The sequence below is a fragment of the Anas acuta genome, chromosome 9 (genome assembly GCF_963932015.1).
Source record: "Anas acuta chromosome 9, bAnaAcu1.1, whole genome shotgun sequence".
NCBI classification, from domain to species: domain Eukaryota; kingdom Metazoa; phylum Chordata; class Aves; order Anseriformes; family Anatidae; genus Anas; species Anas acuta.
The window spans coordinates 21,459,152-21,476,626 of NC_088987.1; the positions used below are offsets into that span (position 1 = coordinate 21,459,152).

The 17,475-nt window shown below is 43.3% G+C and overlaps 1 protein-coding gene and 1 long non-coding RNA gene across 4 annotated transcripts in view; both read left to right on the forward strand.

The window, feature by feature from the left end:
* The first annotated feature begins 2,579 nt into the window (after positions 1 to 2,579).
* Positions 2,580 to 5,824, forward strand: KCNE4 (potassium voltage-gated channel subfamily E regulatory subunit 4). The gene is made up of 2 exons (XM_068692198.1): positions 2,580 to 2,804; positions 3,227 to 5,824. Exon 2 carries the CDS (start codon positions 3,253 to 3,255, stop codon positions 3,742 to 3,744), a length of 492 nt encoding a protein of 163 aa, XP_068548299.1. The 5' UTR covers positions 2,580 to 2,804; positions 3,227 to 3,252; the 3' UTR covers positions 3,745 to 5,824.
* A 1,885-nt stretch (positions 5,825 to 7,709) lies between these two features.
* LOC137861076 (uncharacterized) overlaps positions 7,710 to 17,475 on the forward strand; it is a 103,922-nt gene continuing 94,156 nt past the window's right edge. The window contains exons 1-5 of one of the 3 annotated variants that reach the window (XR_011099358.1): positions 7,710 to 7,887; positions 8,035 to 8,150; positions 8,228 to 8,296; positions 9,757 to 9,892; positions 10,001 to 10,806. This is a non-coding gene — a long non-coding RNA (uncharacterized lncRNA). Of the gene's footprint in view, positions 7,888 to 8,034; positions 8,151 to 8,227; positions 9,685 to 9,756; positions 9,893 to 10,000; positions 10,807 to 17,475 lie in introns of those variants that run through there. The other 2 variants (XR_011099356.1, XR_011099354.1) reach the window with 2 other exon arrangements.

Genomic DNA, 17,475 nt, shown 5'->3' on the forward strand with positions numbered 1-17,475 from the left:
ATCTTTCTAGGTCTTTAGTTGTTGTTGTTTTAGATTAAAAATGTAGTTCAGGGTACAGATGGAGAAAGCTGACATGGCACCAGAACACAAGTGGCATATGTTATTCAGATGGTTATTCCCCAATGTCTTCCTATCCCTCCTCTTTATCTCTGTAAGAAGGCTCAGGGATTCCTTCCAGCACTTTTTAAAATTAAACCATTTTTCAGCATCATGGCCTAACAGATGGAGAAGAGTTGTTGTCATCAGCTAGTCAAAGTAAATATAGTTGCAAAGAGTTTTCAGCAACAGCTATGCATAATTATGCAATTCAGTCTTCTTTCCATTGGACTTCAGGGGATTGCATGCATGTACGGATGTACCTGGCAAGTCTTCCTGTGTCCTTGTTGGGTGCTGCAGTTCACCTGGGTGTCTTTGTACAGAGCTTCACCTACATGCCTTGGAGCAAATAAGAGACCCTATTTGCACCTGCAGAAGAGATGGTCCACCTGCTGCTCTGCTGGCTCACCTGTGGGAGCTCAGGGGTGTTGGTGCGTCGGGATGTCTGAGATTGCTGCTCGCGTTCAGGTGGGTGATGGCCTGTATCCTCTGTGTAATACTGGTAGCAGCAGTAGCTTTATTTCTTCTTGTTCTCAGGATCGCACAGCTTCAGAGATGTTTTACTGGGATGTTATAGTCAGAGAGAAGGAATTCGTGCTGAGTGGAATTTCACTGACCCAGCAATCTCGGGTGTTTCCTCACCATTCTCTGAATGTCCTGCATAGAAGGGTGTTACTAAAAACCTGATGCATTGCCTTAAGTTTCTCAAATTCCAAACTTCTGGAGCCAAATAGGGGAGTATATGGCAACAAATACACTCTTTGGGAAAGTATCTATTGCATGGAGCTGAGAAAGAGGTGAAATAAAACTTCTCAAAGTTAGCCAGAAAATCCAGAGGCTTGCTCTGGGTTGTGCTTCAGCCCACCAGTTCATCTGCTCTTGCTGCCTGCTCAGTAATTTGTCAGAAACAGGGAAGAAGTATCCAGACTTGGCAAGCTGGTGCTGCAGACAGATTTTGTCAGATGAAATCCCAATAGACACTAGTCCAACATCAACAGCTCCTGAGCTATCACATGGGAATGTGCAGGGAGATAAAACCAACATCCTAAAGGGCGGATCCTCTATTTTAAGGGGCAGAGAAGGGAATCTGGCTAATGTATTTTTTTTTCTTTTCTCTATGGAGTTTTTCAGAGAAACAATGGAAAATCCTGGTTCCAACAGATAGAATTCTGTCTTTTCTTGAATTCTTAACTTCATTTAAAGTGGCTTAACTGCTCTCCCTTGCTTTTTCCTACATGTTAAGAGAGGTTAAGCCTAGCTGCCTTTACCTCAGAGGGACTGTGAGGGCAGAGTCTGGAAAAGAATTTGCCATCTATGCAAAGAATTCACAAGTGACTAGTGGGGTGGGGGGAACTCAAAAAAAAAAAAAACAGCACCCAAAACCAACAAACCAGACCTACCATCGGGAAACTCCAGCACCAGTCAACTGTTTTCTGGAAGTGGAGTGTCCTGTTACATAAACATCCTTGAAGCTTTGCAGAAGGGGTGACATTCACATTACATATGTGGGGCCTGACTAATTGGGTTTTGTGTGTGAAGAATGGGGATGGAGAGGGATAAGGAAGTGAAATCCCCAAGGTGCAAGCAGGGCCTCCTTCTTCCCATGGCCTATACTGTTGCTTACGTGTTGAAAAGGGTCTCAGCGCCTCCTGTACCACGGAGCCGATGTGGGAACGCTGCACATCCCAGTCTGCATCCCAGCTCTGCCCTCTGCAGCAGGCCGGGGAGCCCAGGGTGTGCTGCTCAGCCCCGCAGGAGGCTGCAGTGGGTACAGCAGTGACTCATGGAGCAGAAGCGACTCACCTCTGCCCAGAAGTGGTTAACGTCCCGTCACACTAAAATCCACATTAACTCCACGGTCCTGTCCGATTTATGCATAAGGAGCAGGCCGGCTGTGAAATTGCTGCCTCCTACAAACGGAGGGAGGAGGGAGCTGCTAACTCGCAGTTGCCCTCTGGAGGAGGCTGTGTCTTTCCACTGATGATGTGAGGAACCAAAACCCCATCAATGCTGCTTGGATGCCTGAAGTGGGATGGCACCAGCAACCCCCCCCATCCTCCAGACCTCCCTGCAGACCCAGCGCCCTGTTCTCCACAGCCCTGTGCCCCACGCAGAGTGGATCTGCAGCGTGAGACCCAAGTCACCACTTTGTTCTGTGCACGCTTGGCAAGGCTCTGTCACCAGTCCCAGGCAAAGAAAATAACCTGTTTCCTCCCTTGTCTCCTCAGGGAAAACTGTGTGCATAGCAGGCATGTAAATGACATGAAAGAAGCCACTATAAAACCCAAATGCATATTTTCTATAATTTATGACCAGCACAGGATAATGGCTTGCTGGTTTTTCCTGCTGCACAGTAGCTCCCGGGGCAGCAGGTCACACTTAGCAGTTGGGATGGCAGTGAAAGGAACAGATTTGGAAGGTGAAAGAGCCGGTGCTGAGCTGGTTAGGAAAGAGTAAAATCTGAATTCCCAACTCTTTTTCTTTTCACAGCTGTTAAGAGTTCAGTGGGTTGAACTGCAATCCTTCAAGTTCATCTGTTGACTCCAACACAAAACTATTATAAACTGTGCCTCTAAAACACGTGATGAAACATTTCTTGAGAGCTATTTATTCCAACTGCAGCAGAGGAAAGTTTTCAGAGCACCCGGCATTTGGGAGAGGAAAGGTCTCCTGAGCTTTGCAAAGGGAGGAATTATTTGCATACCGACGTAAGTTGCTTTTTGATTTTTTCCTGCACCATTCAGTAAAATAACACTTATAAGCTTTCTCCCCCTATGGAAACATGGTCAAATAGTACAAAACTATGTTTAAGTGCCTGGCAGACTCTTTCTATTTAGTTTTCTTTTTTCTTTATTTATGTGGATTGGGGGATTTATACTTCAGAATATTACTTACTATGGTTTAATATAAGTGTCTTATTTCCCTCTGATGTTCTCTTTATCTGGGTATCAGTTCATTCGGTTACAATATTACTGCAGAGGTATGACAGACAGCAAGCTTCAATCAGGTGTGTCCTGCAAGCCTGCAGTAACAAGTAATAAAGAATAGCTTGGGGGTATATTTCTTTAGATGTTTCTTTAAATCTTTGATCTGAAGTTTGATCTCTGTATCCACACCAATTCTCCCTCAGGCTTTAGCTGTGGTAATACGGTTTCCATGCTGAAGATGGACCATGCAAACGTGACCTCAGCCATGCTTAATGCTGAATCCCGCAACACAGAGAAGAACAACAGCAATGAGTATTTCTACATCCTGATCGTCATGTCTTTCTATGGGATCTTCCTGATAGGGATAATGCTGGGCTACATGAAATCCAAAAGAAAAGAGAGGAAGTCGAACTTGCTTCTGCTCTACAAAGATGAGGAGAGAGAATGGGGGGAAGCTGTGAAACCTCTACCAACCATATCGGGGCTGAAGTCTGTGCAGATCCCCATGATGCTGAACATGCTGCAGGAGAGCATGGTGCCATCCCTGTCCTGTGCCATCTGCTCGATGGAAGGCAGCAGCGTGAGCTCCGAGTCCTCGTCCCCAGACGTGCACTTCACCATCCAGGAGGAAGTGCTGGATGCTGAGCTGGGGGAAGTGTCAGAAACACTCCTCAACGAGAGCAGCGAGGGCTCCGCAGAAAACATCCACAAGAACTCCTAGCACCTGCCGGGCTCCCTTGGTCAGCAGCTGAAGCATGAGTGGAGCTCCCACTAAGAACTTGTGGTTCAACTTTCCTGCTCTCCAGTAACTCCACCAGTATCTGTGCCCTGGGGCCCGAGGCTTTCCTGAGAGCTAGCAGGACAAGGAAGCAGTGGTACCAAGCTCCAAAATGTAACTTGCACATAATTGGGATGCTTAATGTTATTTTCTCCATTATTATTTCCTACAATAAGAGCTAAGAACAAGGAGGATATATATACATACATATATATTTTCTGATGAGGTAACTATTCCTGGCATATCTCTGCATATTTCAGAATTCTGAAAATATCTGGGAAATGTTTAGAGAAGTTACCCTAGCACAAGAACCTGGCTGTAAAAGATGATGGTGATGCTCATTCACACAAAACTGTGATAGACTAGAATTAATTTTACTTTTTTTTTCTTTTTTTTTTCTTCCTATAACAAACTACACCCAACAGCAGATTTGTTCAATGGCCTCAAAGGCTGAAACTTTGTTGATGCTGGTGTTGAAGGAAGATTGATGCATGGCTGGAGATTGACTTTAGGCACAGAAAGAATGAAAGAGGGGAACAAAAGAGGAAAGGAGACTCTGTATTTCCAGGACGTTTGTAAAGCCTAGGTTCAGATCCATGCCACTACATCTGTCTTTGCTTAAGTTGTACCTGTGCTGGCTGGTTCATGTATGCCAACTTCTGCTGCAATCCACCTATTGACTCAGCTAATAGTAGGATTTTTTTTTCTTTTGTATTTTTTAAAGACATGTATATTTGATCACTAAAGGCAAAGATCTATAAGTTTAAATAAAAATAAAAATCAAAAGATCTTTGTTACAAGGTGCAAGATCTAGAAAGGCTTGAACAAATGCTGCTCTTTTACATCCCTTGAAAAATGGGTGGAATTCGGAATAGAATTTAACCCAATGGGGGTGAAATCCTGGCCCTACTGAAGTCACCAGCAACATCCTACTGACTTTAGGGGACAGGCACAAGATTTTGTGCTTCTCTGTTGTAGTCATATTCTCCATCTGAGGTCAGTAAAACTGTGCCCATTTACATCACTAAATAATCTGGCCTTTCTGCTCTATTTAAGCCAGTGTAGATAAACATTGCATTATGTCTTTTTTTTTTTTTTTCCATCTTGCATGTGACACATGCATTTCTCTAAAGTCATTAGTAACTAGTTTTTAAAACTACCACAAACTTCCCCCCCTAATTTAATGGTACTGTGGTTTTTCAAATGCTTGTGAACTTAGTTACTAAATTATTGCACTGTTAAAGGAAGTAATGTTAATATTGTAGCAATGTATGGTTATTTCAATCATACTTTATATTTTATAATAACTTATTAGTATGTTTGGATTAATTCTGAAGCATGAGGGCTAAAGAGCCTGAATCTACAGTGTTGCACAGCAGAAACGCTTGCAAAATGTCTCCAGATATTTCCTGTGTTAAAATAGCTCTGTGATTTATCCACTGGCATTAGAGCTTGAGAGACAGCTTGAAAAATGAGTGCTGAAGAGCAGGAACAAGCTGAGGCGAGAGTCTGCTGTCTGCCTGCCGTTTCGTTTCGGAGGGAGAGAGGTGCTTGGCTGGAAGGGCTGATGCGGTGTGATGATCCTGCAGAGGTGCCCCCAGGCCGCAGAACAAAGGCTCCATTGTGCTCGGAAGGGGCCTGATCCAGTTCAGCCTGAAGCCAGCGGGAGTTTTTCCATTGACTTCAGTGAACTTTGGATCAGACCATATAAAGCTTTTTGGTAGATTTACTCCAAAAGGGGCTGTTTTAAGTTTTGAAAGAAGCCAAATTCAGTTTGGCACCTTGCCTGGAATCACTTGAATCCTGAAACTTTCCAAACGAGACTGACATGCGTGAGTTGTCACATTTTCCATTGCTTTCTCCTTCATCCTCCTACTTTGGTATAGATGTATTTGTATCTGTAAAAACCTGATGTATATAATTCCTAACATTGAGTTGTATATAATTGTCTCATGTATTTAAGGTTTATTGTTTCTACTGGCACTAATTTTTATTTAAATAAAGAAACACATTCCCTGGAAAAGTGTCCGTGTTTGTTCACAATTTCAAATAGATTTCAAGAAATGGGACTGAGCAAAATCGCTACAGGATCTTTTTCTTAGCCTCTTTGGAAAGGACTCCTTGTGTTTGGCAGCACCGCAGCATTGCAGGATGGTCACAGGCTGGGCTGGGCACTCCTGTGCTACCCAGGCTCTGTGCTGGGCAAATTCCTTGCTCCCAGCTCCTGCCCACGTGCAGGCAGGGCTGCAGTGATGCTGAATCTTCTTGCAGAGACCTGAGACCTGGGGCTACTGCCTACCCATTGAAGAGGCTGGCAAAACTGACAAGCTCCTGTGAAAGCTTTTTTTTTTTTTTTTTTTCTTCACTGTAGCAAATTGCGTGGGATAGGGTTGAGGTTACTGCAAGTATCTGACATGGGTTGTTGTTCCCACTGACTTCCAGTACTTGGCCGTGGTACGTAGCTGGCTTTGCCACAAGCTGTGACCACGGGTCTCACTGCTGCTCTGTCATTTCCAGCAGCAGGGACAGGGGAGGATTCAGGATTCTGGCTCCCAGCGAAGGGCGGAAGTGTTTAGAGGCAACTTTGCACTTCCCTATCTCCTCCAAGCTGTGACAGTATGGATGGGGTCACAGGCACTGGCTGAGACCTACTTGCATGGGGGGAATTTTAGACTGCTTCAAAAATCATGTTGTTATAAGGTTATATCTGCTCACTTTCCCACAAAACCTGTTCCCTTGTACTCTGCTCTCCTCACTCCCTCCCTATCAAATCATTCTGGAGCCTGCTCAAAAGCTTCTGTGGACGTAAAGCTACCCATCAGCTATGCAAGCAGCAGTGTAATCTCCTGGGACATCCACCATGTCCTGGAAAAGCAGGTCAGTAATGCTGCATCTTCCACATGTACCCACGCGGCTCAGTGTTTCCATTGCCACAACAATGAATCAAACCGTGTCTGACAGCACTGGTGATAAGAAGGAAAAACAGAGGAAAATGTAAATTACAGCTCCACTTTGTGGATCAAAAAGCTACGTTATTCCAGCAGTTTCTTGTGTTAAATTCCCTGCTACAAAGGGAAACACCATTTGCTTTGGGGTCTATTTACACTGAAGCGAGCTGGTAAGCATGAACTTGTGACCACCATGTCGTGGACTGCTATGGAGCTATCCTTGGCCTGTGGGGCTCAGAGAGCATATGTGATAGTTGGGCATGTATCCATTTACTAGGGCATTTCTCTTTGCCCAAATAAGTATTCTGATGGCACTAGGGGAAAAAAAAAAAAAAAAAAAAAAAAAAAAAGGCTTTAAAAGTTAATTTGCATGTGCAACTGAGTGTAATGATGTCTTGAAGACAGCCTGGTGTCCAAGGCTGTCAGGTCGTTAGTGCTCTGAAATAGAAGAAACATTGCTAGCCTTGAAAAGCTATGGACAGAAAGATGAAAATTGCTCCCATTAAGCTTGTCTCAAAATCTGCTTGGCTACTAAGGAGAAAAAGGTGGTAATAACCTTTCTTTTTTTTTTCATTCTCAAAAATAATAGACATTTGCAGTGTGCTTCAGTAAGTTAAACCAGATTCACAGCTAATAGATCTTCTCTTGAAGGCAATGATAATTGATTGTAATTGAACTGAATTGGGATGGTTTTACTTTTACAAATGCACTTTCTTGAAAGAACACAGCAATTAGGCTCCCACTTCCTGGTAGTGCTGTGCCTCAAACACTTGCTGGAATAGATAACACATACCTCCTTTGATAGACCAGGAAACGTTGGCCACGTGTGGCAGACTCGTGTGGTTTATTTCCAGGACCTACTGTAAATACAAACCCTAGCTTTCAAGATCATTGCTTTGGAGTCTGTGATGGTAGCTGGCTGATTTTCAGTCCCAAAACCCACCAGCGGATGCCATACAGCTGTGCCTGTGAGGTTACTCATTCAACAGCTCAAACCTGCTGAATAATTGATGTGGAAATGCAGAACCTCCCCCTTCCCCGTGCACAAGGCCAGGGAAAGAGTTAAGCAGGGAGGGAAGGTTAACGAAGTGGAGAAGACTTCACTTTCCCAGGGCTGGAGTGCAAGTCACAGACCGTGGTAAGTGAGGCCAGGAGCCTCCTGTGTTTCATCTCAACTCAAAACCTCTCTCCCCAGCTTGGCCCTCTCGCAGTGGGCTCCCCTAGATCTGTCTCTTTCTCATACATGCGCCCACACCTACCCAAACAATCAAATCAATTCTCACAGGGTTGGAAAGGAAGGAAGCAGATAAACTGTTACTGTCATCTCCAAGTGCTGAGTGATTGAAGTTGGACAAGAGTAGGTGTATTGCTCAAGGACAAGGAGCACACAAGTCCCCAAATGTGAGTGTCAGTTACTTTTATCACATCCATTTAATCTTGGAGAAGATTAAACCACCCAGCTTTAATTTTCATCTCAGTATTTCCAAACCTCACAAAGGATGAAGATGGCCAAAGGGGGTGCAGAGCAGTACACTCAATTGTGCCAGGTACAATTGTGCCAAAGCTGGACCAAGCTCTCCCATGGCTGTTGACTTGCTCTTGTGTTATAATATTTTTGGACCTTGTTGTTCTAGTGGGAAGATTATTTATGTTCATGGTTGCATTTTAGATTTAGAATTTTTGGATCTGAGAAGAAAAAAAAAACAAACAACATTGTTTAAGCTATTGTTTTTTAAAACACTGATCATATTTGTCTGTGTATTTGGTTTATTTGATTTTGTATTCTTTCCATTTTTATGTACCGCTGCAGTTCCTACTGCACACAGCCAAAATAGCTGCAAGATAAGCCTTTTTGTATATTAGCCCTTAAGTATATTGACACTTCTGTATCCATCTCAACAAAAGGAAGAAAATGAAAAATAACACAAATAATACCAAATCAATGCGAACCATGAGCACCAGTTTTCAAGTGGATTTTGTTTGTTTGCTTGTTTGTTTTGGTTTGGTTTGTTGGGCTTTGGTGGGGTTTTAGTTGATATGAGGCCAGGTTAGACTGAGGCTTTTCGCTGTCTCAACAAGTGACTAAGAGAAGGAGGCGATATGGTATATATTACAAGCTGCTTTCCCATCCCTTTTCCTGAGTAACCTGTTTAATTATCCTGTGATTCACTTGTTTATCAGATAATGCTACTTAAATTCCTGGCTGTGAGAATATGATGTGTTCTTGATAGACACGAAATGCCTGCGATTCTCAGATGAAAGAAATGATATAAATAAATAAATCTGCCCACGTAGGAACAATGAACTTTTTTGCCCTCCTTAATACCATTAGATGCTAAAGTAACCACTGGCAACAAATGATGCTTGCTAGCATCTCTGACTGTCTGGAAGTGTGCAGCTCATCCCACTGGGTCTGCTTAGGTCAGCAGGAGCCATGGAGCAGGGCTTTTTTGCTTCACTGACACGAGAGAAGAGGTGCCAGTGCACAGGACAGCAGCCCGAGATATGAAAGACCAATTTCAGATCCCTTCCCTCCTCCAGGTTCACTGTGGTACTCTGGAAAATTGCTTGCTTTGGCTAATATTCTCCTTTATAAACTTTACAGAAGAGCACCTCTTTGCTGCCTAAGGCTGATGTAAAATAACTGCGTTGAGAATCTCAGGGTGCTGAGCTCTGACAGAAAGGGAGACAAGACAGATGACTTGTTTCTCTTTTCACTCAGAGAAGGAACCACAAAATACAAAGAACTTCCTCTGGCATGACCGCCAGCTGTTCAGCTGGGGCCAGCAGTTGATGTCTCCATCCCCTGCAGCTTACCTCCAAATGCAAGCCTGCTCTGGTGCTGCTCCCCAGCCTAGCCCTCCCTGGGACAGCTGTGTCTCATCCCAGCAATGAAAATATTAGCTGCACAGCACAGGCAAGAGGATGTGAGACACTCAATGTTCACAAGGGATTCTGAATTCCATCCTAGAGAATACACAAAAGACCAGTCTTTCCTTCTCTTTAGGAAGAAATGTAAACTGTGTGCCTCTAAGGATGGATATCCCCCTGCTCGCTCTCTCTCCTCAGAACACGATAACCTGATCAAGGTCTCCTGTAAAATGGAAGAATGAAAAGAACTGCTGATTATTTTTTAATAAGAGGTATGGAGCTACAGAGTAGCAGATAGATTATATATGAATTTTAGACAAGCCCCAGTGTTGTATCTTTCAAGACTTTAGTGGAGCATCATCTCATCCTTTTCCTTCCAGATACATAATGCCACAAAATGAACCACTGCTATTGCCACTCCTGCCAGCAACAGCAGGCTAATGAGTGTCATTAACTGCTTTCCAGCCTGATGGCATTGTGCTCCTGCTGCACAGGGAAGCAGGGAACACTCTTGACGCTTATGGCAGCAGGCAGCGGTGCTGGCACTGCTAAAAGCCCAACACCACCTGGATGCTCCTCCAGAAGTGACTTTCCACACACAGCCCTGCAAGAGAAAGCTGTGGGAAGTCTTGGGTTGTACATGTGTGCTGTGATTGTTGATTTTTATCAGCTGCATAGCATTTTACTCTAGAGGATGCTGATGATGACCTTTATATTTCTGTTGACTTTGGTTAAATGGGTGAATGTCATCTAAGAAATGACAGTGGGGCTCATGGGTGCTGTGATGGTAGCACCTACCCATATTTACTGAGGAACTGCTCATCATGCTTTCACCAAAGGAAGAGCAGCAACAGCTCTGTCAAGTGCTTTCACTTGGGGTCAAGCTGATGAGTGTTAAACATAATTAACTTCAGTCACATCTAATTAAGTACTCTATGGACAGGATGTGTACCTCAAATTTTCACTGTGATTTTTTTTTTTTGTCTGATATTCATTAAGCTGTTATAAATCAATGTGAATGAAAGACTGGATGAAAAGGATTGAGCAACTTGTGTCTGCTGAGAGTCATTGCTGGTGAGATGAAAATGGCTGCTGACACAACTCAGCATCATAATGGTCACTGTGCTGCAGTGGCAAGAAAAAATATTGCTTTTGAGCTGGCTGCTCAAGGTTTTTACTGCTTCAGGTGGGCTAAAGGTGCTATATTTTGTGTTTGGGTGAATATTTACAGTTACACATTACTATTGTATTAAGGCTTATGGAGGGCATTGGAAATATCATGTTTTGGTAGTGAAAAGATCTTTTTTTTTTTCCAAAGTTTCTCTTCCATGACCTTTTGTTTGTCCTGTGAAGCACTATTATCAGTAAAAAGCAAGAACATAATGTTCATGTGGAATAGGCAGATTAAAGGTGCAAGATTAAAAGCATCCTGTATAGGAATATTTGTGAGATACATGTATGCCAGGGAAGGATTACAGACATAAGAATTTGGAGGAAAATGACGAGGCTCCTTTTGTCCTTGTGTTTATGTCTAGACAGAAAGTGATTTTTCCCTCTTTCTCTGTTGATAACTGTGCCAGTTTGAACTGGGAAAGGCCAATAAAAAGAATTCTGTCTGTATGCCCCTGATGTACCTGTTGTCTTCCTCTCACTACCATTTTTCTGTAGGGCTGTAGCCCAGGGATTTTTTTTTTTGATTGATTTTTTTTTTTTTTTTTTCAGCCCTATCCTTATCTTCTTTTTCTTTTCTGCATTGAAGACAGCTTATGGCAGTCAAGTCAGGTCGAGCATGACTTTTTCTCTTCCTTGGCACTTCTAATGCTGACTGCTACCACCTCTTCTGAGTGGCGTGGAACGTGCTTTCCTAACATCTACATGCAATTCACATGCTGACATATGGTTAACATCAATTTTATAGGGGCCTGGAAGCACAAGTGATTGTGTTAACTTTTCCTGTTATAAAGTGGGGCCCAGAACTTGTTACTTCTACTGTGGGTCACCAGTTCAAATGCAAACCCAGGACAGGACTAGCCAAGCTTGATGTGGGGATTTACTGGTTTTTGCAATGCTGTCTCTGTGAGACTGGTACCCTCAGCACACCGAAAGGAGGCAGTTTGAAGATAAAGAGGAGACATTTTATGCTTCAGCCTGCAAAAGCAACAGATAGCATCTGAATTGGGCAATATGAGTTAGGTAGTGAAACCACTGACCTCCATGCCAGGTCTGGTGGACTGGCAGAGCCATGATGAGCACTGACTGTCCTCACCTGGGATCTGCTCACCAAGGCACAGTCCCAGTACTACTGCTCGCAAAAGGCTCCCAGGCTCCTGAGCTCTGAACGTTGTCCCTGTGCCATCAGGGTGGCAATTTCATGCAGCAAATGACCAGTCCCTTCCTTTCACTAACTCTTATTTTGGAGAGGTGGATTTTGTTCTCATGAATGTTACCTGCAAAGTGGCATTACAGTTCAGGGAGGTCGGGGGCAGGCTCCAGGTAGTATTTAGGGAAGATAACCCTGCATGCCCCTCAAACCCAAGCCAGGAAGTTGTCTTGTAAAAACAATGTCACTCCCTTTCACTTTTTTTGTTGTTCCTTCTGAGCTCTGGAAACACGCACTTTATTGCTACACAGCAACTTCCCTGAACTCTATCTGGGAGATTAATGGTTTATTGAAGAACAGGCAGGATTTAGATTGTCATCAAGAGACTCATAAAAGTAAGCATGTAAAAAGTGTTATGGAAACAGAGCATGGCCCCTTGGAGTTTTCAAGGATGGAAGCTGGACTGTATGCATGCCCTGCATCCAGCTCCTGCGCCCCTTTGCTGGGGCACACGTGGAACAGCAGTAGGAGTCATTATTTGTCCTGGAAATTAATGGGTCCCTTGTGATGTCATTTGCTTTAAATGCACCTTTGCACACAAGCTGATTTTTTTTCCAGGCTAGCTGCTGATTTGTGTGTGTGTGTCATACGTCACTGGGAGCACATTAATGGCAGTCAGGAACATTTCTTTTGGAATCCTCACAGATATCCCTAGTGATCCAATTTGAAGCACTGCCTGGAAAATGATTAACTCCTCTCTTTGGTCTATAAGGGATAGGATTACACAAATCTGCTCCGCTGCTTCGGGCCACAGCCAACTCATTCCTGTAGACATCCTCATGTTCCCCTCCAGAGACCCATGCTTTTAAGGAGTCTTGCACGTAAGCTATTGTTGCATCTGAAGGCCAAACTGTTCCATCTAAACCCTAGTCCATAAAAGTCACTGTGCTACAAAGCCCTAGGGAAAGACTGGGTTGCAAGCAGCCAGCAAGACAGGGAAAACAGCACCATGCTCTAATGTCAGCTACCCACATTAGCCTTGTTTCCCTCTTCTCCTGATCTTTCCATGTTATTGGTGACATTATTTGTGTGTGTAAATAATGACTTCACGTATACCCAAAGTGCTATGAGATTAAGTATGCAGGAACTGGCTTATTTTGCAAGTGCATAGTTGCTGTCGCTGCTCCCCTAATTTTGAAGATTGCCTGAAATTCACTATTTCCCCATGCAGTCACTGGATGTGCGTGTTAAAGCACAATGGGATGAGTTGGAGAACCCATGCTGAGTTGTAAAGTCACAGCTAATGTGTTTAGGAAGCGGTTTCTTTGGTTAAATGTTTAAAATAGAAGCTCTGAAGACTTGTTAGGACAGCTCATCCTTGCACACATAACTGCTTGCCCCAATTCCTTCCATCTAGCGTCTTCCAGCCCAGTGCTCTGGTTTCCATGGAGTCCCCTGTTCTCCCCAGAACTACCTGCGTTTCATAGGTCTCTTCTTGTATAGAATAGTAGAAATAAAATTAAAGTAGTAAAACAAATCTTAATTTGTTAACTTTGTATATTTGTCAACTTGATAAATGTGGGGTTTGTTCTTGGCTTGTCTTGCTGGAGGGTTTCTCCTATGAACTGCTGAGTGTTTTGCCAGCTGTTAGGGTGCTCTGCAACGTGATGCCATCCTTAGTCACTCGTTTCTTCTCTCACACGTTTTTCCTTGCCTTCAGTCACAGACTTCCCCAAAGGGTGGTTAATACCATAGCTTGTTTTAGTGTACCTTTCACATATGCTTTTTTTTCCCCTTCAGTTTTCTTCCTGCTTTGCCCTGGCACAGTGGTGCCACACCAACACCATGGCCCTTCCCTGTGCAGGGCAGGCAGGGGGCTCTTGGGGCACCCCAGCACCCCTTCTGACCCCAACAGGGGTTAACCTGTTGGGAATTAAAACTTAACTATTGCAGAAATAGGGCAGACATGTCCTGGCCTTCTGGTTGCCCTCATATGGTGTTTCTATGTGGCCTTCCAGACATATTCCTTATAGGCATGGAGCAACTGAAAGGTATTGGAAAGCATTCTCTTAATTATGCCACTAAACTTCCAGAAGGAACTGTAAGGTGATGAAAAACAAACAAACAAAAAATGAAATGAGAATTACTGCCTCTGGACAAGGTACAGCTTGGTGCAGGGCTGCAAGTGCTGCACAGACCTTAAAGTGCTACTGGGGCCTAGGAGGGAGATTTTCACTGGGGGGTTGTTCCAGTGGGATTTTGGGCTGAGGACATCCCAGTGCCTCCACCTAAGGCCTTTTGCGCTGGGGGGGCCCATGTATGGTGGCAGGCTGGTTGTGGCAGTGGCTGCCTCCATGCGTGGCTGAGGGGAAGGTCCTGCCAGGCCAGGCCAGGATGGCCCGGTGGGTGCCAGGCAGGCCCTTAACTACCAGGCTCACAACAAGAGCAATACACTTGTGATTTTCTTCATAATTTCACCTCTCGGGTGCCATTGCTTGCAGCTTTACAGTTTTTAATGCCCCCTGAGGCATGTTATTACTCCCCAGCAAGCGTGGCATGGTACACTTTATTGCTTAATTACGTATCCCCCATCTGAGTAAATCCTCCAGTTGCTAGGCTTGTCAAGCCCTATTTAACTGATAATATTTGCCATCCAGCTCTGAAAAGCCTGGTGAACGATGCACTGAGTGCATCCAATGGATGTTTTATCATTGCTGTGTCTTTAATGCAAATAGCTCTGATGTCTGCTTGTACTTTACAAAGCTTAATTTTGTAGGATAAAAAACAACATGGAGATGCTTAGCCAACACTTCTCCCTCTTACCATGTTGTACTACCTGTTGGCCATGTCCATGGAGGTGGAGAAGAGACGTGGATGGTTTGTGGTAGAGATCATAGCTATGACCTCAAGCACGTGGCAATTGAAAGCTGTTCTTTCCCACAGGCTGAAGTCTCCTTCAACTTTGCCTTGTTGATATTTGTGAACCTCTAATTAGGTGCCCTTTCGTTTTGCTTTGTGTCTGAGGATGATACCATGTCATCCTCTATTCTCAGGAGTTTTAATATTTCCAGTGACTTATGAAAAGGGCAATTCTGTCAGGCGTTTTGTGACCTTTAATTTGGGAGAATGTTGTTCTTGAGGATGACTGTGGTCATTTTGTCTGCTGTGTTACTTGCAGTGATAAGTTTGCAATGATGGTCACTCTAGAAAACCAAATGACAGCTTTATAAGTGTGGACTAATGAATCCCAAAGTGAGTTCCTTTCTATCTAAGCTGTATAAAAATAAAACTTTATCTTCTTATGTTTGCTGATGTTTAAATGCATACAGTGAGGTACTCCATATGAGCCGAATGGTCTGCAAAGCAAGGAAAAAATGCTGGCGATTAAGAAGTTTGGGAAAATGGTATTTAGGTCATCCTGGAACTATTTATGAATTCAGGTCAAATTCTCTAACCAGTTACTCCTGGGATTTATTTTTGTCTTGACAGTCATTGTTCCCTTTTATTTAGCTCAGTAGTTAACGCATTTGGCCAGAAACTGGGAATCCCTGAGTCAATTCCAATCTGTGGTTGGGTGGAGCTGGATAATCCAATTCCACTGAATTAACAGTGCTGTTGAGTGTCTTAGGAAGAAAGGGCAGTACACTCGCAATTTCTCCCATTGGACCTATGTCCTTACAGTATAGACTATGTTTTTCCTGAGCCAGAGAACAAAATATGACAAATACTCTCTAGCCCAGTGGTTAGCAAATACATATAGGCAACAATATACTGGATTTTAATTCCTGCTCCAATGACTGTAACTTGTATAAAGTTGCACACTAACATCAAGACACTCTAAGATTTTGCTATCCTGAACCCCGGCAGCCAGGCATATCTCATCTGATATGAGATGTAGATACCTTCAGGACTTGATAGAAATCAGCTTGCATCTTCTTGGATGTAATCAGGAAATCACATATCCTATCCTTTCTCTTCTTTCCCTGTTTACGAGAAGCAAATGTTTTACTGAAGCAGCTCTGTTTCAAGTCAAAGCCATTTTGGTTTTGCTTACTTTTGAGGAAACGCCAACTTACTTAAACTTTGTAAATCATTTTTTGACTAAAAGCAGTTACTGTCATGAATCTGTCAAGGTGGGGCCTCATTTTCTAGCTCCTAAAGGGAGGGATAAAAAAAAAAGCTGCTCTTATCTTACAGAACTTGCAGTCTAGGAGAGGAGATGTGGTAAACAGAGAGGTGGGACAGCGTGATCTAGTTATGTGGTTTGGGTGACAAGGGTCACATTGGCCATGGACTGTAGGTAGGTCTTAGTCATGTGGCACCTCTGTCAATATTTAAAACAATTTGAAGACAATAATTGTATCTCACTCATTGCTTTAATGTGATTGTTAAAGGTGCTGCTAGCTACAAACTTTTCTAGTGCAAGCATAAAGGAAATATTCATCTCATTGACAGAAAGAGCCATGTGACCTCCCCTGCTCTTCTTGGTCTGTCCTGTGTGTAGAAGAAAAGGTGGAGCTAGGATGATATTTATTTTTCCAAGAAGAAACCAGTCTCTCTTTAAATCTCTTTGGGTTTTTCCATCCAATTTATAAATGACATGTTATTTTACTGCACCCTTAACTGGAAACAGACCTAAGAGTTTTGATGAGAACACGTTTTGTCTTTTTCTTAGTAGCTGCTAGTACTGAGTAAGGTGCAATGGACAGAATGTCAGAGAAAAATCCTATGAAACATCAACTATTAAACTTAGGCTTTGGGGCCAGTTTGGGAAAGAGAGTTTGGCCTCACAATTTTGCTCAATTCTCTTACAGGTCTACTTTTACTGGGAAAAATAAAAATTCTTTCAGAAAAGTCAGGAAGGATGAAAATATAGGACATAATGTATAAGAAGGCTTGAACTTCAGAAGTGGGGAGCAATGTGAGAGAAATAGGAAAGCTCTCAGTTTATAACATGCTGCTTTGTTTTGAGGTTTCCTACACAAGCGCTGACTCCTTCTAGCTTGTGGAACCTGAAGTGATCAGGACAGGGGCCTTCCTGGTTTGGATAGGGGCTTGGACATCTTGGCGTGAGACTTAGAAATATCTCAGTCTTTCATCAAGTCAAGTATGATCACTAGAGAAACTGGGAGGCTGAATCAGAGCCAACAGACAGCCTACAGTTTAAACAAACAGCCCCCTGCTCTCCACAGTTAAGAACAGACAGAGGTTGTCTGTATGTGTCAGGAATAAAATCATTTTATCCCCACTGCATACAGTGTGACACATCTGTACTAGACATAAAAAAAAAAAAAAAGTGAAACAGTTCATTAAGCTACTAAGATGTCCCAGAGCTCATCAGTTTGAGTATTTTGCATATGAACATCTTAAAGGGAACTATTACACAGTTTTTACCTTAGTGGAAGTAGCAGGTACCTAGCCATTCTGTATGCATGCAGTTGTCTGCCTGAATTTCACCTAGCAATTGGTGTTTACTATTTGCTACCTCAGATCTGTTGCAAGTTGATGCTCAGCCATTGAACTATTCCTGTGTAC

Excerpts from the sequence above, each read along its gene's own strand:
- KCNE4 (XM_068692198.1), top strand. The coding sequence starts at position 3,253 with ATGCTGAAGATGGACCATGCAAACGTGACCTCAGCCATGCTTAATGCT.